General features: G+C 35.3%; 1 protein-coding gene across 2 annotated transcripts; it reads left to right on the top strand.

Annotated features, from left to right (window-relative positions):
- Positions 1–392: 392 nt before the first annotated feature.
- Positions 393–21870, top strand: LOC120085921 (callose synthase 1-like). 2 transcript variants are annotated; one of them, XM_039042233.2, is made up of 43 exons: positions 393–603; positions 1206–1415; positions 1616–1716; positions 2020–2138; positions 2226–2319; positions 2726–2836; positions 2946–3062; positions 3406–3498; positions 3581–3672; positions 3888–4014; positions 4657–4794; positions 4897–4973; positions 5058–5151; positions 5757–5879; positions 5971–6088; positions 7377–7711; positions 7807–7859; positions 7946–8006; positions 9230–9311; positions 9411–9460; positions 9558–9644; positions 10116–10253; positions 10345–10439; positions 10532–10616; positions 10695–10861; positions 10951–11074; positions 11154–11251; positions 11326–11443; positions 11646–11797; positions 12084–12193; positions 12267–12392; positions 12496–12564; positions 15809–15971; positions 16043–16202; positions 16917–17036; positions 17114–17232; positions 17346–17429; positions 18926–19038; positions 19143–19372; positions 19454–20248; positions 20353–20403; positions 21039–21224; positions 21327–21870. In XM_039042233.2, the coding sequence occupies exons 2-43, from the start codon at positions 1232–1234 to the stop codon at positions 21579–21581; spliced, it is 5814 nt and encodes a 1937-aa protein (XP_038898161.1). In that variant the 5' UTR covers positions 393–603; positions 1206–1231; the 3' UTR covers positions 21582–21870. The 2 variants fall into 2 exon arrangements, with proteins under 2 accessions (XP_038898161.1, XP_038898162.1); XM_039042234.2 differs by having other exon boundaries at positions 518–841.
- Positions 21871–22932: the final 1062 nt, after the last annotated feature.

Genomic DNA, 22932 nt, shown 5'->3' on the forward strand with positions numbered 1-22932 from the left:
TACGATTTATAATTAATTAATTTCCACTCATTTTCATTACTATTAAAATTAATTAGAAGAATTTACATCATAATTATTTTCAATTAATTAAATTAAATTAAATTATGCTAAACCTTCTTTTGGGAGTGTAAGATTTAAATCTCCCATTTCCCAAGAAGAAAAAGAACTAAAAGATAATATCAAATACGAAAGTGAGTAATAAAAAATTATTTGGATAAAAGTATAAATATTAAAATTTAAAGACAAAGTAAAAACTAAACTCAAAATTAAAGAAAATATTTTAAAATTTAAGAATTAAATTAAATTCAAATTGAGTAACATCTTTAAACCTAAAAAGTAATTGAGTAACATCTTTTAAAAGTAAATGAAAACTATGAGACCAAATAATATATTTTTTTTCATGGGCTAATTTTGGGCATCGCAGGAATGAGAAAGTTTGATAAATTACGTGGCGTGTTGTGATTGGGTAAACGACTAGAACTGAAAAATCAGGCCATTTCTTCATTGATTCGTCCACATCCGCAGTCGTCTCCTTCCTCCGGCTTCTTGCCTTGCCGCTGTGTTTCCGCTTCCTCTCAAGCTTCTCTCTCACTCTAACCATTTGTAAAATTTCAATCTCTTTTTCTTTCTGAAACTATTTGTGAACTTTCCTTTAACTTTTGCCACTGTTCTTTACTGTCTATACTTTGTAGCTACCTTCTTTTTGCTTTACTTCTTCCATCACTACACGGCCCACTTCTTTCAGTCTTTATCTCAACTTTTCGTTTGTTTTTTGGCAATCCCAATTACCTCTTTTGGTGATTTGATTCAATTTTTCTGCTACTTAGCTGAACGAGTTCGGGTATGGCTGGATGGGATTTGGACTGTTTTGTGTTGTTGTTACTTACTGATTGTATTTTGGTATTTGGTAGTGAATCTTGGATTGGTGGGTGTACTTTCGAGTTCGATTACTGAAATGAATTTTGGAAGTGGAATTTCTTGTACTTTTGTTTCTTCTCACTTCGTTGCTTGCTAATCAAGTTTCAATCTCTTGATTAATCTACTGGTTGGTGGGGGTGGGGTTATGTTCTTGATAATTGCTTCCTCGTCTACTCAGCAGAAGTGTTGTGTTTTCAATTGGTTCTCTTTTTGTTAATCCACTGTTGCTCCTCTCGCGAACTTTGAAGTGGGAATCTTCTAAATTCATGGTGGATTTGTGATTTTAGGCTTTGGTGTTTAGTACTGATTAAACATGGCTCAACGAAGGGGTTCGGATCAACAACCGGGTAAGAAGATCATGCGAGCCCAAACACTTGGGAATTTAGCTGAGTCGATGATGGACAGTGAGGTGGTTCCTTCTTCACTTGATGAGATCGCGCCAATTCTTCGTGTTGCTAATGAAGTAGAGGCAAGCAACCCTCGGGTTGCTTATCTATGTAAGTTGCAATAACTTTGCCTGAAAACTTGGAATTCGTTTAAAGTACTTACCACCTTCTTTTTTTAACTTCAATTGTGACCTCTTACTCGTAAGGCTGATTGGTTTTGATTCAATTGCTGAGCAATTATATTCTTGAAGAATTACTTCGAGAAGAAAAGTGATGTTAACTTCAGGAAACCATTGCATTTTCTGGGTCAGGTCGATTTTATGCATTTGAAAAGGCTCACAGATTAGATCCCACTTCAAGTGGACGTGGAGTTCGGCAATTTAAAACTGCACTTCTTCAGCGTTTAGAGCGGGTATTTGAGTCCTTCTGTCTGTTCTATATCTCTACGTTCCACTTTTTGCTTGTAGTTTCCCTTTATGTATATCCACACGCATACTTGTTTGCAACATAGTGTGACTACACAAAATCATTTAGGAGGTAATGGACTGCTTGGGTTTGCTTTGATGTTTCCTTAGTTATGTACTGTAATCATATTTTCATACTAAGGAAAAAGAAAAGTAATGCATTGTAATTATATGCATCTTGCGATGAAGATACCAATTTGGACTTAACTTCCTTTCAGTCTATGTTGCTGACTGGTAGTGCTGCTTTTCAGGAAAATGTAACAACATTAGCTGAAAAGCAAAAGAGTGATGCTCGTGAAATGCAAAGCTTTTATCGACATTACTACACAAAATATATACAGGCCTTGAATGAGCCTGGCAAAGCTGATCGGTAGTTTTAAAGAAAATAATGTAGTTCGTTTGGTTGTTTGAATTTGTTGCTCTGCATTATTTGAGCTGATGTTCTCTTCCTGACCAGTGCCCAACTGACAAAAGTTTATAAAACTGCCGCAATCCTTTTTGAAGTTCTGAAGGCTGTGAATCAAACAGAGGCTGTAGATGTAGCTGATGAGGTAAAACTGATAATATTATAATGTAAACTTTGCAAGATATTTTTCTGTTCACCTTTTATTTGATTTGTTGCAGTAATATCTTGAATTAATCTGTCAATGTCAAGTGTCAAGTGTGTTAGAGTGTTGATATAAAGTTAAATTTTTCATAACCCATCAACTTAAGGTTTTGTATTGGTTGGTGATTTAACATGGTATTAGAGCGGAAGATTCTGAATTCGAACTATTGTAAAGTCAAGTCCTCCCCAAGTAATATTGAATTTCATTTGTCGGGCCTTAAACAAATTTTCAAGCCTCAAGTGAGGAGTGTTATATAATATTAAATTTACCATAACCCATCAATTTAAGCTTTTAGGTTGATTTACAACACATAATTATTGTTAATATTTTTTCTGATTTATGTCTACAGATTTTGGAGGCTCACAACAAGGTTGAGGAGAAACAGCAGATGTATCGACCATTTAACATACTTCCTCTTGATCCTGATAGTCAAAATCAGATAATCATGAGAATTCCGGAGGTGTCATCATGTCATCATGTCATCTTTTTCATTTTCTTGTTCTAGTTTGCATCTGCATCTTCATGAGCTTGAATGCTCGATTTATATTAGAACTTATTTGCTTTTACAGATTCAAGCTACCGTCTCTGCCCTTCGTAACACCAGGGGTTTGCCATGGCCAAAGAATCACAAGAAGAAAGTAGATGAAGATATCCTTGATTGGCTTCAGGCCATGTTTGGTTTCCAGGTAATCAATGAAGATTGTTAGGCTTGTGTGGAACAAATAGGAGAAAGAATTTCTTGATCTTTTATGATGATTTGAAAGTGAAAACAACTAGTATTTATTCTAGTTTGTTACAGCAGAAGCCTTAAACGTCTGAAATAATTAACAAACAGCCTTCCAAACAGCCATCAACCAACTAAAACAACCTCCTGACTACTTTCAAGACAACAAACGGTAAACCAGAACTTAATCAAGAATTCTATAAGAACTAGAACTATTCAAAAGATTCCAGTAATGGACCTACATCATAAATATATTATTCTTAAGCAGAGGGATTCATATTTCACTCACTAGTTACTAATTGCAGGAGGGCAACGTGGCAAATCAAAGGGAACATCTGATTTTATTGATTGCAAATGTTCAGATGCGGCAGTTATCAAAGCCTGATCAACGACCCAAGGTTTTATTCTGCTCAACTTTCTTCTGATCATATTCCTTCCTCTTCATAGTCGCTAATTTCTGCCAACCCTTTTACATTTTAGTTGGATGACCGTGTTCTTACAGAAGTCATGAAGAAGCTTTTCAAGAATTACAAAAAATGGTGCAGGTATCTGGACCGCAAAAGCAGCCTTTGGTAAGACTCTGTTTTTGTGCTTCTTGAATTGTTAGAATTCAACGGTCTAGTTAGTTGTAGGAATATCAGCACAATAAAGCTTCTGCCTTTTGTTGGGGAATTTGGTTAGTAATTGCCACAGAGCAAGAATATATACAATTCACAGTCCATAAAACTTTTAAACTAGTGCTATCTTATTCACGCTTTATAACCAGTATGATTTTCATATTTGGCAGGTTGCCAAAAATCCAACAAGAAGTTCAGCAGAGGGAGTTACTGTACATGGGTTTGTATCTTCTTATATGGGGAGAAGCTGCAAATTTGAGATTCATGCCCGAGTGCCTGTGCTATATATATCATCATGTATGTATTAACATCTTTAACATTCTAGTACAATATTTTTTAACCTATATGCCTTTCTTTGCCTTTTCGCTAAGATCAAGCATAGTATTTGACATTATCATATTCTTGAACTTGTGCATCTTCTACCTATTGTTGGAAGGTGATTTTTTAGAATTGTTCCTTATTATATGGACGTACTTCTTTTAGTGTATACTAACTGGTGACTTGTTCTATTGAGTAAATCAGTTGATGCTAACAGGAACCCTCAATATTAGGATAAGTTATAGTAAACCCAATCTCTTCTCAATAGAATAGGATAATTTATCTTCAAACTCAATAGGATAGGATAATTTATCTTCAATAAATGACAGTTTTCAGGCTTTGGTGAGGCCGGATCTTCAATATCTTGTGAGGGTCATAAAAAAAGAATATATTATATTTTTCATTTTTTTTTTAAAAAACCTTATTGTTCTTTTTCATCATGAAGTGAAATTAAAAAAAAATCAATATGTACTTGGAACATTTGGAAGAATGTCCAGAAGTGGTGTAAGATAGCTGGAATCAGAAGTTTAACTTACGCAATTTACAAAAGAAAAATGTTGCTTCCTGTCTGTTAGTTGACTTGACTCTATGGATTCACCTTTTAACGTTAAAACTTTTTAGATGGCATTTGAACTGTATGGCATGTTGGCTGGAAGTGTGAGCCCAACGACTGGAGAGCACATCAAACCAGCTTATGGTGGCGAAGAAGAGGCTTTCTTAAAGAAAGTTGTTACTCCAATATACGACATAATATCTAAGGTATTGCATATAATCTCCTTGATCATTGAAATGGGTTGGTTTCCAGCTCCTTCTGCAGATTGATAGCTGAGTATCTCCTTCATTTATTATTTGCATTTATAGGAAGCAAGAAAAAGCAAAGACGGTAAATCAAAGCATTCACAGTGGAGAAATTATGACGATTTGAATGAATATTTCTGGTAAGCCTTTTGTCATCAGTTCCCCATTTCTATTTCATATTGAGTTTTCAAAATATGAAGGATTTCGGTGGTGCAACTTTGTAGGTCTATTGATTGCTTCCGCCTTGGTTGGCCTATGAGATCTGATGCTAATTTCTTTCAGCATCCTTCAGAACCTGTTAGAAGTGACAAAGATGATGTATGCAATATTTCAAATTCTGATATTTATTTGTCCATGTTCTTCTTGTAGATTCCTTCAACACGTTATCTCCGTTTCTTTGGGAATTTATTGATCAGTTCATTTCAAGATATTACTGTATTTAATTTTTAATAAATTTTCTTCTCTCTGCCTAGCATTCTCGCATTCTCTTTCAATGGTTTAGATGTCTTTCAAAATAGTCATCGTCTAGACGAGAACTTGCATCTCTGATTTGATTGGAGTCGCCTCTTCTTATGGTCTGGGGAAGTGAACTTGGACGACATCAATGTAGTTACAATACAAACAAAATATAATGCCAGATGTCCTCAGATTGAGAAAGGAACATGAACAATGGACAAGACTTGCAATCATTATTCATTAGAGGGACATATTCCTTTTAAGAAAGGAGGCAGCTTAATTCATCTAGCCATAAGATAAATCCTGATCCTAAGCAAATTCTTATTAAATCACTCCATGGTACATTAGTTGAGACAAAATTATTAGAGGGCTTTCTAAACGTTTGATCTCCTCCCCCCACAGTTTCTAATCTTTAGACTTCTTTGCTGGAATAGTGTACTCATGATGCAAAAATGTATCATTTCCAGGGAAAAAAACTAAATGCCAGAAATCGATGGATGGGGAAAGTTAATTTCGTGGAAATACGTTCATTTTGGCACATATTCAGAAGTTTTGACAGGATGTGGAGTTTTTTTATATTGTGTTTTCAGGTAAGTTACTTGACACGATGACTTTTCTTTCTTTCTTTCTTTCTTTTTCCCCCCATAAATTGGTAATATTATTGAAATATGTTCTTCGTAGGCAATGGTAATCATTGCTTGGAATGGTTCAGGGGATTTGGGTGCAGTATTCAAGGCCGATGTCTTTAAGAAAGTACTGAGTATCTTTATAACAGCAGCAATCTTGAAACTTGCACAGGGTACTGAAAACTGGTTCATTTCTGCTAATCCGTCTCGTTTGATTATTCATGTAAAAAAATGTGCTCGACCTGTACTTCACTTATATTTCCTAATTTCTGTTTAGTTTTTTGGTTTCAATTCTCTAAAGCTGTTCTTCTGTTTTTTCTACTACCATTCTACGATTTTTCATTCTAATATGTTGACATAAATTTGAAGAAAATAGTACAACAAAGATAGAACATTGGAGAATTTGTTTATATGCTTTTGGGATACACTTTTTTCTTCTTTATTTTCCTCTTTTGATAAGATACATAACTATAAAAAATGTAAAAGGTGGATGCTCTCAATATGGGAATCTTGAAAACTTATGTTTCAGGAGGGCATTTGAAACTCTTGAGATGCCCCAATATCTCCAAATGCTTGAACATCCTTACATTACCTCAAAACAAATATGGTAATCTAGATGTCCATTTTATGAAAGTCTTGGATTCAAAGAACTAGCCCCTTGGGCCTTATCATCCTAGATTGGACCTGCTTTTTGCGTAGTTAGTTGAGTTATGCCAATATGGCTTCTCTGTTCAGGATGTTGTTCTTTTCAATACCATTTTGTATTCTTTCATTTTTCTGGATGAAAGCTTGGTTCTCAGAAAAAGAAAGTCACATGGATATTCGTTTTAGATCATTAGTGGCCACCTCTGCTACATTAGATCAGAATAACCAGTCAAATCTTATTGAATAACCAACCTCTCTTAAATTCAACCGCACAGCCGGTTAAGCTTAAAACAACTGTTAATGATAAAACTAAAATCTAACAGATCAACTAAAGTAACAACAATTAATTATCCAAACTATCAGTAGTCTCTAAAAACATAGAATTTTTTTCCCTCTCTATTTTATGTTACACTTGATACTTAAGTGAATGACAATAACATCTGTGGTTATGCATTATTTGTGGAAGATATGAGATGAAAGAAATGTTAGAATCTTCTGGGATAAGAACAAGTTGAATAAGGATATTATCGACACTATCATTCATAATGCCTTTTTTTGGTGCAAAGATATACCAGCTATACATGGTCATAGTTTTTCTTTCCTTATTGCAAATTGGAAACACCTTTTGTATACCCTTTAATTGGGTTCCTTTTGTATTCTCTTAGAATGGGTTCCTCATCTACCCTTGAATATCTATGGATATTTCATTTAATCATTGAAATTGTTTCTTATCTAAAAAAGAAAATGAATGACAATAACAACAATTTGAGCAGAATAAAAATCAGATGTTTATTTATTTATTTGTTTCATTTTCAGCTATTATTGATTTTATCCTTAGCTGGAAAGCAAGGAAGAGCATGTCCTTCTATGTCAAGTTAAGATACGTACTTAAATTTGTATCGGCTGTGGCATGGGTTATAGTATTATCTGTAGCATATGCCTTGAGTTGGAAGAATCCCTCTGGCTTCACTCAGACACTTAAAAGTTGGTTTGGGAATAGTTTAAGCTCGCCTTCCTTCTTCATTGTGGCTATTGTTATTTACTTATCTCCAAACATGCTTTCTGGGCTGTTGTTCATTTTTCCAACAATTCGGCGTTTCCTGGAACGTTCAAATAATAAGGCTGTGATGCTCATGATGTGGTGGTCTCAGGTAATGAGATCAATGCTTCAAACTTCATATGGACACTTCATAGAGTTTGATTCTTGTCTTCCTGATTATTAATCAAATGTTTGAATCCAATCCAGCCTCGGCTCTATGTAGGAAGGGGAATGCATGAAAGCTCATTGTCACTCTTGCAGTAAGAAGTTTGATCTTGAGTGTTGAGTAGGCAAGCTTAAATCGTCATGAACTTCTCTTAATCTTAAGTTTCTATCTGATTTTCAGGTACACTTTCTTCTGGGTTCTGTTAATTATGTCAAAGTTAATATTCAGCTACTATCTAGAGGTACTTCTTCGCTTCTAACTTTTCCCCATAATCAAGGATTTGAAAGAGCCCCATGTACTGATATTTATACAAATTCGTTTATCATAATTTATTTGGTCAGCGTAGTTACCTTAACAGGCCTCAACACTAACCATAATGGCTTAACCGGACCTCACCCATAGTAACAATACACTCACATGCAGAAACAGAGGACATAAAGTTTCCTCATAAAGCTGGAACTGAGATGCTGGCGAAGCTTGGTAAAAATTCTGCAATTTGATCTTTTGAAGAGACAAATTGAACAGAAAGACACTTTATAAATCCATCATTTTGCACATATGCACGCATACACACACCAAAAAAATAAAAAATAAAAAATCAGTCTTGATGTTCTTTACATTCACATGAAATATTGGATTACTGGCTTAAGAAAAAACCAGAAATATTATGGATAAGGAGGATCCTGCAAAAAGATGTTTAGATCACAAGGCAGCTGCCATAGCCAGTACAATTCAACTGCTGTGGATGGTGGAGATAAAGTTTCTTCTCTGCCTCAGTGGAAGACATTGAGATGGTTCTGAAAATTACATTTGTTCAATCAAACACGTAACCGGTACAATCTATGGAAGCAGGGTCAATGTTTTGAGAGAATTTTTGTTTCAGTTTGGGGCTGTCGTAGTTTTAATTTGTAGAAAGCGAGCACTTCTCATTGTGAAAAATCAAATGTCATCGAGCTTTATAAAGGAGAAACAAAAGCAAGAGTATTAAGTTGGCATTTATTAGTAAGAAAACCAGTAGGAATTTAACATCCTAGGCAGGTGGCCGCTGTAGGGTTTGAACCTATTTCTTCAAAGTCATTTTCACAGGCCTCAATGCAACAGTCAATTCAGAGTGGTTCTTTATTAGTTATCAACATTTCCGTTGTCAGTGACATTTAGAAATAATTTATACAATTATGACAGTTTTTGTTGTTTATGTCTCTTTAGGTTGCTGTGTGTACACTGTACACCACTGTTTTCTTCTTATGTTCAGTCAATGGGAAATGGATTAATGAATGAAATATAGGGAGAGTGACACCTATTGACAATTTATATGAGTACCTTGATAGTTACTGATTTAGAAATCTAATAATACAATGTTGCATACACTAGTACTAATAAATGTTTGTCAAAATGTACTGATCTGTTCGGGGGTTTGGAAATTTTCTTAATGCATTGCATCCATTTCTACTGTTGCTTTTGCAGATTAAGCCACTTGTGGGTCCAACGAAAACCATTATGCGAGTTCATATTGGAAAGTATAGATGGCATGAATTCTTTCCTAGAGGTTAGAGCATATGGTAACATGAGGGACAACCATTGATTTGTTGCCATGAAATAATTTTTCATTATTTTAAAATTTTTCTATAAAAAAATATTGTTGCAGCTGAGAATAACATTGGTGTCGTGATCTCAATCTGGGCTCCCATTGTTCTTGTACGTGATTGTGCATTCAGAAATTATGTCTGCTAATCCTCTATAAAAAGCACAGTTCTCTTTTTGCTGACTAGTTTACATAAGCTACTTTCTGTAGGTTTACTTCATGGATGTGCAGATTTGGTATGCCATTTTCTCCACAATATTTGGTGGAATTTATGGTGCATTTCGTCGCCTTGGAGAGGTTAGTGGAACTTCATTCCTTTTTTCCTATTCCTAAAACGTCTCACAATAACATGTCACTCCTAGTCACCCGTCTGTTTGGAAAAATTCTGTTCATCAAACATACACTGTTGCATATCTTCAAAACAATTTTCACCTGTTTTTATGCAAATGAATTTTCCATATTGATTTCATTTCATCAACAAAGCGAAAAGAGACTACATAAATTGGGATACTCTAGTAAAACCTCATTACAAAGTGTAAGTCTCCCTCCACTTGACAGCCAATTTTTTTTTTTCATATACTAATTTTCTACGGCGGCAGATTATATTCTAGCAGTGAAGTCATAAATTTCATTGATTAATGATATTTAGCAACCAGGCTTCTATGAACAATTCTCCAATGAGTTTCTAGTGGCTTTTCATATACTTTTAACCTATTTATGTAAGCTTTTGAATCTTGGAACTGTGCTCAATATTGATCTTGTAATTAGATACGGACATTGGGAATGTTGAGGTCTCGGTTTCTATCACTTCCTGGTGCTTTTAATGCCTGCTTGATTCCGGTGGAAAAGAAGGATCATACTAGAAAGAAGGGGTTGATGGCCAATTTTGGTCGTAAATTTGATGAGGTTTAGTACTACTACTTGTACAAGATATGTAATATAAAAACAATATATTATGAAAGGATTATTCGAACTTACTGTGGAAATTATAAAATAGATAACACCGGATAGAGATGATCAGGCTGCGAAGTTTGCTCAAATGTGGAACGAAATAATCATTAGTTTCAGGGAGGAGGATCTAATAAATAACAGGTGAAATAAGTATTTCAATGTTTGTGCATCTTGACACTCCAAATTTCCGTTACAACAATCTCAAGTTTTTAACTTTTCCCATTTTGTTCCAGGGAAATGGACTTATTGCTTGTACCCAACTGGATTGACCCTGAATTATCCCTTATCCAGTGGCCTCCGTTTTTGCTTGCTAGCAAGGTATTATATCTTTGCACTTTATTTTTTATACGAGTTCTGCTTAATCTGTTATACTTTTATCTTGTCCTTGTTATGTAGATACCAATAGCATTGGATATGGCCAAAGATAGCAATGGAAGAGACCGGGAGGGGGAGCTTAAGAAGAGACTAAGTACAGACAAATATATGCTCTGTGCTGTTCGAGAGTGCTATGCTTCCTTTAAAAACATAATTAATTTCTTGGTTCTTGGAGAACATGAGAAATTGTAGGTTTATTCTCATTAATCTTAAGAAAGTACGTAATTTTGTCAGTTTTTTATGTTTCTCTAACTTTCTGTTTGTTTGTTGTTTCCAGAGTAATAAAGGAGATCTTCACCATAATTGATGATCATATTAAAGAAGAAAATCTGATAACTGAACTAGATATGAGAGCTCTCCCTAGTCTCTATGAGCAATTTGTTCGGCTGATTGAATATATGGTAATTCTATTACTACATAACATTTATATTTTTATTTAATTCACTTGTTATTAGTTCTTAATATATCTCATTGTTGTAGTTAGCGAATAAAGAGGAGGATAAGGATCAGGTTGTAATAGTCTTGCTGGATATGCTAGAGGTTGTAACAAGAGACATAATCGACGAGGAGATTTCCAGGTATGTCTTGTGCTAGAATTGCCTTTTGCTATTCCATTGTTGTTTCTATTTATTCTTTTCCCCCCTATCTGTAGCTTGGTTGAGTCAAGTCATGGTGGATCTTTTGGAAAAGATGGGAAACCAAGAGCACTTGACCGGCTTTTCGATAAACTCAACTTTCCAATTCCTGAAACTGAAGCTTGGAAAGAAAAGGTAAATTCCATCAGATATGGACATTGATGCTAAATGTTGAGATGATGAACCAATCACATACAGATTTCATTTTAAAATGTCAGGAGACCTGGCACATGGCTGTTGATATAATCTTTTTTCCAGTTACTTCTAAGTTTTCATTCTTCTTTCTGTTGAAATATCCATAGAACTCTCCCTTGTGTTAACCTATAAACATTTGCAGATTAGAAGACTCCATTTATTGCTTACCGTTAAGGAATCAGCTATGGACGTGCCATCTGATTTAGAAGCCAGGAGGCGTATTTCCTTCTTCTCCAATTCATTGTTCATGGAGATGCCCCCTGCTCCAAAAGTTCAAAATATGCTGTCATTCTCGTAATGTCTTAATTTAGTAACTTTCAATAACGAAGATATTGGCAACGTACGTTAAACTTTTTTCATACTACTATTAATCGTTACTCTGAAGGGTGCCCTTAGTTGTGTTCAACTTCTCTTGTTATTAGCATTTTTCACATTTGATGATAATATGATACACCTGTCATCCTTGCAATATTCTCTTTTTGTTTCTGCTACAGTTGAAGGAAGTTGCTGATGGTAATATATCTGATAAATTTTTATTTAAAGCTTCTGTACTAATGGACTTTCCTTTTTCTTGGCCTAGAATCCTTACACCGTACTACTCTGAAGATGTTCTCTTCTCTATGAATCTTCTGGAGAAGCCAAATGAAGATGGAGTGTCTATTCTTTTCTACTTGCAGAAAATTTTTCCAGGTTTTTTCTTGCCCTTCTCTTTGATTTTTATATATTGTGAAGTTCCATTTTTTAAGGCTTATAATTCCAATAGAGCAATGGACAAACTTTCTTGAAAGAGTCCAGTGTGGAAGTGAAGAAGAGTTGAAAAACAATGAAGAGCTTGAAGAGCAGCTCCGTCTTTGGGCATCATACAGAGGTCAAACATTGACGAAGACGGGTAAAGTAAAGCAACACCCCCCACCCCACCACCCACCCATGTCTGCTCTGTTATTTATCACTGTTGCATCTTGACCATTTTCTCTAACAAATGCAAATAATAGTACGTGGCATGATGTATTACCGCAAAGCTTTGGAACTTCAAGCATTCCTTGATACTGCAGAGCATCAAGGTATTTACAGAAAGTTTGTTTGCTGTTTCTTTTCTAACCACTAATGTACACTAGTCCATTAACTATCCGATGCTGATTGCTTTTCTCCTGTAAGTATGAATTTTCAAGAAAGACCTTTTTGTTTCTGACCCTTTTAATTCCAATCGCAAGCTTATTGCAGGGGAATAATTTTCTTTTTCCAGATCTAGCAATCACAAGAGTAGACAGATCATAAATTCTTCAATTGTGGTTATAATAGGATAAATAGACTCGTATCGGTTGTTCTTAACTAATGAGAGGGAAATGAGAAAAATGATAAGTGTGTATATTTCATTTTAGAAAACTTTAGATAAATACATATCTTAAGTCTAAAAATAGGTTCCACAATGTTAGCAACTAATCCCACTAACTCCACAAGAATAGGAACTTAGACTTGACTACAACTAAAAATAACTTCAACTATTTCCTAGAAACTAGGAATTGACTCTAGACCAACTCAAAAACTAATTTGCAGTTTTGAGTTACTAACATTCTCTTCCTAACTCAAATATTGCAAACACCTAACTTGCTCCTAAGAGCTTGAAATCGACTCACACAAAACCCAGGTTCAGCAAGTGATCATCCATCTTGCCGTACCATGTCCTAGGAGCTTGCTTCAACCCATAGAGAGCCTTCTTCAACAAATAAACCTTCTACTCTTGTCCTGGTATGATGAATCCGTCTGGTTGCTTAACATAGATCTCTTCTTCTAATACTCCATTTTGGAATGTTGACTTCACAACTAGCCGATACACCTTCCATCCATGTTGGGCTGACACAGCCAGTAACAACCTGATTGTGTCCATTCTTGCAACTGGTGCAAATGTCTCAGAAAAATCAATTCTCCAGACTTGCGCATACCCTTTTACCACTAACCTGGCCTTGAGTTTGTTCACAGAGCCATCTGGGTTCAATTTGGATTTAAAAATCCAATTGACTCCAATCACTTTCCTGTCTGCAGGCTTCTCCACCAGCTCCTCCAGAACTGGTACTCCTACTGCCATCTCATTCTTCTGCTGATACTGCAATCCTTTCTGATGAAAATGGCCCAACTTCTTGTGCCATAACTTAGTGTTATTTACTTGACACTTGAAAGCTATTTGCTTCTTCTCGAGTGGATCCAACGAGAAGCTTTTGTACTGCATCTTTATTTTGAACAACTCATTCCCGTTGGAATCAGAAATGGGGCACTTTCCTTCTTCAAACAACACTTTGAATCCCTTCTCTACTAATTGACCAACGCTTAACAAGTTTTGATCAATTTCAGGGACAAACAACACTTAAGTAATCAACTTGGTTCCAACACAATTCTCTATTGACACTGTGCCTTTCCCCTTTACTTCTAGATACTCACCGTTTCCTATCTTCACCCTTGACTTGAATGACTTGTCAAGGTCCTTGAACAACTCTTTGTCACTTGTCATGTTATTGGTACACCCACTATCAACCAACCAACCATCACATTGAGTGACTGATGAGAAACAAGTAGCCACAAAGAGTTGATCTTCTTCTTGCTGTACTACAACATGTACTCCTCCTTGCTGTTGAGTTTTTGCTTCCTTACAGAATTGTTCAATGTGCCCCAATAAATTACATCTTTTACACTTCACATCTGGCCTTCTCCAGCATCTGAAATGTGGATGATTTTGCTTCCCACAGTGCTTGCATGTACTACCAGCATCCTTTGCAGCAGACTCCGAGCTACTGTTGCCACTTCCCTTCTTCCCTTTCCCCTTCTTCTCTCTTCCACCTTCTCCCTACTGCACTCTAGCTTTCAATGCCCCCTCAATGCTTCCTTCTTGTCTCATCAACCTCCTCTACTCTTGTGCTTGCAAAGCACTAACCACTTCTATCACCTTGAGGTTTGAGAGGTAGCCACACCGAGGGGGCTAGAAGAGGGAGGATCTAGGCTATCATATCTTGGTCTTTAGTATTTTCTAAGGAAGCAATGGTTGCTTCATATCTCTCAGGTACTGAAACTAGAATTTTCTGAACCAATCTATTGTCAGATAAATTGGTTTCTAATACTCTTGCCTTGTTAGCAATCCCAATCAACTTATCGTAGTACTCTTTAATGGACTAAAAATCCTTCATTTGCATTCTCTCGAATTCTCGTACCAAGTTCAACACTTTCATGCCTTTAATCCTCTCATCACCTTCATACTCATTTTTTAGGAACTCCAGATCTCCTTTGCCGACTTCAAGGCCATAATTCTGTTGAATATGGCGGGAGACACAATTGCATATAGGCAAGCTCGAGCTTTTGCCTTCTTGGTGACCCTCTCCTTGTGAGTCTTGATCTGATGTATTGTTAGGTTATCAGGAAGTGGAGCAATCTCATAGTCTTGCTCAATTGTTTCCCAATAATCACAACCCTCCATGTAGGCTTGCATTCTGATAGCCCATGCCTGGTAGTTTTCACCATCAAACACATGTGGAGCCAATGAAGAAAGACTGATCCTAATTCCATCTCTAACAACTCTCACAGGTGTATCACTCACTTTATCTAGGAGATATTTCACTGATTCTCACTCACAAATCCCTTAAGAATTGAGGGCTCTGATACCACTGTTGTTCTAACTAATGAGAGGGAAATGAGAAAAATGGGAAGTGTGTATATTTCATTCTAGAAAACTCCATACAAATACATATCTTAAGTCTAAAATAGGTTCTACAATGTTAGCAACTAATCCCACTAACTCTACAAGAATAGGAACTTAGACTTGACTACAACTAAAAATAACTTCAACTATTTCCTAGAAACTAGGAATTGACTAGACCAACTCAAAAACTAATTTGCAGTTTTGAGTTACTAACAGTATCAGATATATATGTACTAGAAGAAATATGTGTGAGGACGTGTGTGTGTGCATGGGGAGAGTTAGTTAGCTATGTAGCAGAGGGAGGGCAGTGTGTTCTTGTGTAAAAACTCAAACCTTTGAAACTGTAGAGTTGCATCTTCTCACCTCATTTTTGGCTATGTTGGATTAGTAGACTCTCAATATTACCAGTTGCTTTATCTGTTATTAATAAATCCACTATAAAATTTTATGTAAATTGGTTCGAGGAATTAATTGAAATTGGGGGTAGAAGATTACAAAATTGTTAATATCTTTAATCTGCAAGAAAGAGGCAAATGTGTACTAAAAGCTTGTCTCATATTGTTCCATTTATAAATAGTATAAATATTAGGAACAAGTTTTATAAGTTTAATGTTTTTACCCAGAATTGTTGAAAGGCTACAAGGACGCTGTGGATAGCCCTTTGTGGGCGCAATGTCAAGCAGCAGTTGACATGAAATTCTCATATGTTGTCTCCTGCCAGCAATATGGTATTCACAAACGTTCTGGTGCTGCTCCTGCTAAAGACATTCTGAGGCTTATGACTAAGTATGTTTCTGATAACAATTTTCCTCGTTGATGCTATTCCTATATTCATGTTATAATTTCTCATTGTGTAGGTACCCATCTCTTCGTGTTGCATATATTGAAGAACTTGAAGAACCAAGTAAAGATAAATCCCGGAAGACTAATCAGAAGTCTTACTACTCAGTTCTAGCAAGGGCTGCTATGCCCACAAAATCAAAAGATTCGAGTGAGCCAGTTCAGAGTTTAGACCAGGTATAAATCCAGACTATCGTTGAATACAGATTGGTCTAACAAGTACATGTACAACTATTGAATAGAATGTGAGACGATTCCTATTGTTGAACATGAGATTTCCCTTTTATATTCTTTCATTAATTCTTCATGAAAGCTTGGCTTCTCATATAAAAAAAAATTACTGGAACAGATCGTTCATTGCAATTAGATATATCCTAGTGGTTCTAGAATCTAAACCGTTTGGTTAGTCTCATTTATGGCCACCTGCTTAGACAAATAGGCTAGAGTATTGTGGATTAGGTGGCAAAAGGCTTCACTTTGGGGAGGTGGTGCTGTAGAAATATCTCAGGACTTCCTGGAATAAGCAGAGAGGAGTATGAGATATGAGAATCCTTAAAATCCAAGGCTTTTCTTTTACTCTAATTTTTTTGTGATTATGGTTATTTCTTATCGATGCCAATTCAGTTTTTATTATTCTCACTATAACTAACACCAATTAAAGGAATTTTTGTGACTTCATGGCTTTGCTTTTGCACTCTGCTTTATACTGAAATTTTAGTTTCTTATAAAAAGAAATCATACAGTGGCAATGTGTCCCCTATTCCTGTAGTTTTTATCGTGTGTTTTTATCAAATTATATCTTTACAAAGATGCTTTCCTCTATAGTTATCTACTTATCATCCACATCCCCCATACACTGCTGATGCGAGTGTTTAATTTCCCTTAATATAGACCATATATCGGGTAAAACTTCCTGGGCCAGCAATATTGGGTGAAGGGAAGCCAGAAAATCAAAACCATGCAATTATTTTCACTCGTGGGGAGTGCTTACAAACTATTGACATGAACCAGGTACCACATATTCCAATACAATGCTTAGGAAACTAGTATGTTTGCTAATAATCAGAATGTGAACTACCTATTAATAGGATAATTACATGGAAGAGGCCTTCAAAATGAGAAACTTGCTCGAAGAGTTTCTTACAATGCATGATGGTGTCAGATATCCTACGATTCTTGGACTTAGAGAGCATATATTCACTGGCAGGTATCTATCAGTTTTGTTTGCTGGAAATTGAATTCAAAATTTACTTCGATCTGAATATGTAACTTCATCACTTCAATTCAGTTTTTCACTGCTTAGTCTGATCAATTTTGCAGTGTTTCATCTCTTGCTTGGTTTATGTCAAATCAAGAGAACAGTTTTGTAACTATCGGGCAGAGATTGTTGGCAAACCCTTTGAAGTAAGATTTCTACACTGTTTTCTCACTTCTTTGTATTACAACATGGTAATAATTGTAAACGTCCACGACCAGATCTATTTTATTTGAAATACTCGTTAGGCTGTACAACTTTGTCCTGGAGTTATAAGGAGATAGATTACAAATGCTCTCTGTGTTTCGATCAGATTATATACTCTGAAGCACTAGCAACTAAGGGTTTTCAGGGCAGCTAGGACTTTTTCTTAGTGAGATTTAGATTTTTGGAGTTCGGATTACTTTTTTGGGATGACAGCCGTTACTGCCCACATTGAAAGGAAAAGCACCCTAAATCTAGATGATTTGCACTATCTAACCAACCACAATGACCATGAAAGACCATCAACCAGTACAAAAAGAAACATTACAAATATAAATAATCAATATACTCATCATACACAACAAAATTTAAGAATAGACCTCACATAATATGCTGCACAACCTTTGATTCGACATTTGGTATTCAACTGGCATTCTTGCCTATGCCAGCAATGGCTACCGTCAGCAGAGATTAGATAACTCTTGACGCAAATCACAAGGGAGAGCTTCATAATGTTGTGCTTGATATTCAACAACACACAAGATATTTCAAGAAAAAGCTTGATAGGGTACCCTCTTTTAAAGATAAAAATGAAAGCTGGCAAAAGATAATTAATATCAATCAAGTAATCAGATTATAACAAAATCAAATTGGTATGGAGAGTGGGAACTTTGGTAGAACTCGATGTGTATTCGTAAATTCTTTGAAAACTAAGCATCAATTTTCTTGAGGACATGAATAAAAAGAGATTCAGAGGAAGAACTGGAGTGTGTTAATTCAACAATTGATTGAATAATAGGTTTGATATGAAGCATGATATCTCTCGCAATTATAGAGACAAAAGATCCTTCAAATTTGGGTGACAAAGGAAAAATTCATTGGAGATAACAAAGGAAGGCTATAAGCTTCAAATGGTCAACTCAATGACTCTAAACTATCAAAAGAAGTGGCTTTGATTCTGGATTTTGCGCCTTTAAATTCTCATGTGTTTATACTGAAGGACGAGTACCAGTTATCTCTAAGGAGGGAATTAGTGTAGGAAATGATGTAATAGGTTTGGTAACTCCCTTATAGTTTACTATTATTATTGTTATTATTGTTATTATTTTGTATTAAATAGTTCTTAGTTAGTTCTTTCATTCCCCTATAAACGGGGGATTTGAGGCATTTGTATTAGAACTTGATATTCTTTGGAGATCGAAAAAACCACTTTCTTTAATAGTTCTCTGAGAAAGTTTAGACTCCATCACCAGCAAAACAAGGAGTAGGATTCGTTGTTGTAACATCTGTGATAATTAGAACATAATATTAAGGTCTGAACTTCATTTTATTAAAATTTTATCTAAATTATATTAATTATTGTCATATATTTTGGGTTTCTTAATGCTCAATCTTACTCATCGCAAATTAATTTGTCTTATACCTTTGGCTTCACATTCAGAGTTCGATTCCATTATGGCCATCCAGATGTTTTTGATAGATTGTTCCACCTTACCAGAGGGGGTGTTAGTAAAGCTTCCAAAGTCATCAACCTGAGTGAGGACATATTTGCAGGCATGTTCATAATCATAAAAGCCCTTTGTTTTGTATTCAAAGTTTCAAACAAGTAATCTGGTTTAATCATATATTCTATTCATGTATGTGATTTTGAATTGCAGGTTTCAACTCCACCTTGCGTGAAGGTAATGTTACTCATCATGAATACATACAAGTTGGTAAAGGGCGGGATGTTGGCCTTAACCAGATCTCCATGTTTGAGGCTAAGATAGCCAATGGCAATGGCGAACAGACATTAAGCCGTGACATGTATAGGCTAGGTCACCGATTTGATTTCTTTCGCATGCTGTCTTGTTATTTCACCACCGTTGGTTTCTATTTCAGTACTTTGGTAAGTATGAGAAGTCTGTCTTTAACTCATCTATATTCATTTTGCTTCATTCACGAGATAAACCTAATTTTTCATTGACAGCTGACAGTGCTCACAGTCTATGTCTTTCTATATGGCCGCCTTTACCTTGTTCTCAGTGGCCTTGAAAAAGCTTTGAGTACTCATCCCGCCATTAAAGACAACAAGTCCCTCCAAACAGCTCTTATTTCACAGTCCGCTGTGCAAATTGGACTTCTGATGGCATTGCCTATGATGGTTGAAATTGGACTGGAAAGGGGTTTTCGGGCAGCTTTAAGTGATTTCATACTAATGCAGCTGCAGCTTGCACCTGTGTTTTTCACATTCTCTTTGGGAACCAAGACACATTATTATGGAAGGACATTGCTTCATGGAGGTGCAGAGTACAGAGGTACCGGTCGGGGTTTTGTGGTGTTCCATGCCAAATTTGCTGACAATTACAGGATGTATTCTCGCAGTCATTTTGTCAAAGGAATTGAATTGATGATTCTTCTTCTGGTTTACCACATACTTGGCGTTTCATATAGAGGTGTGGTTGCTCATGTCTTGATCACCATATCAATATGGTTTATGGTAGGAACGTGGCTTTTTGCTCCTTTCCTCTTCAATCCATCAGGCTTTGAGTGGCAAAAGATAGTCGATGACTGGACAGATTGGAAAAAATGGATTGTCAATCGTGGAGGAATCGGAGTATCTCCTGATAAAAGTTGGGAGTCTTGGTGGGAGAAGGAGCATGATCATCTAAAATACTCTGGAAAGCGTGGCATCTTTGCTGAGATATTACTGTCACTACGATTTTTCATCTTTCAGTATGGACTAGTATATCACTTGAAAATAATCGACTCCCAAAGCTTTCTGGTACGAAGATTGTTCCTGCATTCTTAACAATTCCTTGGTTTAAGGATGTTTTTACTAAGCATATAAGCATATTTATTCTACTTAATTATCTCTTAAAATTTCAGGTTTATGGCCTTTCTTGGGTTGTGATCATTTCAATATTGCTCCTGATGAAGGTAAGAAAAATATTCTTCTGGATCCTCCTCCCTTGTTTGGGTCAAACCATAAACTGTGTTTAGGAACCTTATTTGGATTCATCTTGTTTACTGCTCAAGAAATAGTTGGACCTCCAAGTGGGGTGACTTTTATAACTAGGGCCATTTACATTATTCTAGATAATAGAAACGTAAATGTATCCTATATAGGGATCCATAAATACTCCTCTGCCTCTAGTGATAATTCACCTTCTTTGTTTCCTTTTTTCTTTTTCTTGTGATAATTCATATTTGCCTTCAGAAAGCCAGATTGGGACTTATCCGTTGTTGCGCTTAGGCCCTTTTCTCCGAGGGTTGAGCCTGAAGATGGAAACTTTCTCCAAAAAGAAGATCGATGGGAGTGGGACAAAATAGTTTGCTATTTTCCATTTTATAACCAGAAGTTAGAAATATGTAACTTTCGAATGATTATTTTGTTGCTAAATAATTGAAGCAGATATAGAGGCCCAGAAGCTATTCCTACACAATGAGCTTTATAAACTTCAGAAGTTTCATTACTAGTTCTTCATTAGCTCTCTTTATCTGAAATGAATAATATGGAACCACTACTTTCCAGTCATTGATGCGATTACCCTAATACCATTCAAACTTTGTAGGCGGTATCCGTTGGACGACGTAAATTCAGTGCAAGCTTTCAGTTGTTATTTAGGCTGGCCGAGGGTTTTATTTTCATTATCTGTGTGGCTGGTTTCATTACTTTAGTTGCAATCCCTCATATGACAATCAGGGACATCATACTTTGCCTTCTTGCCTTCTTGCCAACAGGATGGGGCCTGCTCTTGGTCAGTATACTTGAACATCTCCATCCTAGATATACTTTGACATTAGTTTTACATTCCTTTCTGCTCACTACTTTATTAATTGTCTTCATCTTCATGGTTCAGATTGCACAAGCTTGTAAGCCCTTAATTCATCATACTGCATTATGGGGATCGGTTCGTGCCTTGGCGCGGAGTTATGAAATTGTCATGGGATTGCTTCTGTTCACACCTGTAGCATTCCTGGCTTGGTTTCCATTCGTTTCCGAGTTCCAAACACGAATGCTGTTCAACCAAGCATTCAGCAGAGGTTTGCAAATTTCTCGTATTCTTGGCGGGCCTAGAAAAAAGGAAAAGAGTTCATCCACAGACAAGGAGTAAATATACTCAGATTCACAAACAATGCAAAGATAAGATTGCCACGATTCTGAACTGTAGATATCTCCAAGCTTTTTATTACTGTAAATGCTGTTATTTCCTCTGCTCTCTATATTTATGGGTTGCTTTCTCTCATTGAGATAATTATTATACTGAAGATGGTGGAAATTTGTTCAAATTGCCATTTACCATCTGATCATATTTGTAGATTCATTGTATACTGTGTGAATACATTATACAGATATTTTATTTGAATTGGTTGTAAATTATAAGGGTGAAGATTATGACAGCAGCCTCTTTTTTTCTTTTCCTTTCATTTTTTTTAAGCAGCCTTCCACTCAACTTCTAACCTCCTAATCGACAAGTTTGCCAAATTAGCTAAGTTGACAATCAAATGAAAAATGAAATACAGTTAAAAAAATAATTACTTTTTTTTTTTTTTCCACTTTCAAGAGAATATAACTTTTAATCTTTATCGGCAATATGTGAAATTTTTATTCTTTTTTTTTTTATAATTTGTGGAGTTGGAGAATTAAACCTATTTTCAAAGTTGATAGTATTATTCCATTTTTGGTTCGGTAGCCATTAAATATGAAAGGTGTTCATCAGGAAAATATTGAAACTTGGTTAGTTACATTTCATATTCTTCGTTTTCTTTTTAAAACAAATCCATCCACATAGAATTCGCAACGTAGCTTTACTTTGGCCTTTTATATATATATATATATTATTTTTAATGTCGTTTGTAATTGTAGGCATAATTCGCCTTGAAAATATACATTAAAAATTAATCATCACATAGATATAAAATTAATAGTTTATTGTCATTATATATTTAAGTGCAATATTTATGTGTATCTCGAGGTATATCTTTTTTTTTAATATATATATATATCTTATTCTAATCATACAGAAAATGTAATAAGTAATATTCATTGAAAAAGAAGGAAAAAAATGACAAATTATAATTGGACAAGTCGAAATGCATATGAGAAATTTTTCATGATAAGCACATGCGTCCGTTAAAATAGCCTAAATATTTAATAGGAAAGGGGTTGGATAATAATCCTTTGATTTTTAATTCTTGATTCTTTTAAAAATTAATCATATAAACACGAGTTTTAGCAATGGATTTATTTTAGTGTTTTTTTATAAACTTTCTATAAATATTTTCAAAACTAAAAAAAAATTAAAAAAATTATTCTTAAAAAATTAAATTTTATTTTTGAAATTTGATTAAGAATTCAAATATTTTCTATAATAAAAATGAAAATCATCCTAAAGAAATTAGGAAAAAAAAATTATTGCGGATATAAAAAAACCAAAAAACGAAATGTTAAGACCTTATTGGATA

This window comes from Benincasa hispida, chromosome 9, assembly GCF_027475165.1.
Source record: "Benincasa hispida cultivar pf3 chromosome 9, pf3_genome.v1.1, whole genome shotgun sequence".
Lineage (NCBI taxonomy): Eukaryota > Viridiplantae > Streptophyta > Magnoliopsida > Cucurbitales > Cucurbitaceae > Benincasa > Benincasa hispida.

What these genes read in the sequence shown, in the direction of transcription:
- LOC120085921 (XM_039042233.2), top strand. Translation starts at nt 1,232, where the DNA reads ATGGCTCAACGAAGGGGTTCGGATCAACAACCGGGTAAGAAGATCATG. An exon ending in AGGCCATGTTTGGTTTCCAG is followed by an intron (nt 3,063 to 3,405) that starts GTAATCAATGAA and finishes TACTAATTGCAG; the next exon opens with GAGGGCAACGTGGCAAATCA. An exon ending in GACCGCAAAAGCAGCCTTTG is followed by an intron (nt 3,673 to 3,887) that starts GTAAGACTCTGT and finishes CATATTTGGCAG; the next exon opens with GTTGCCAAAAATCCAACAAG.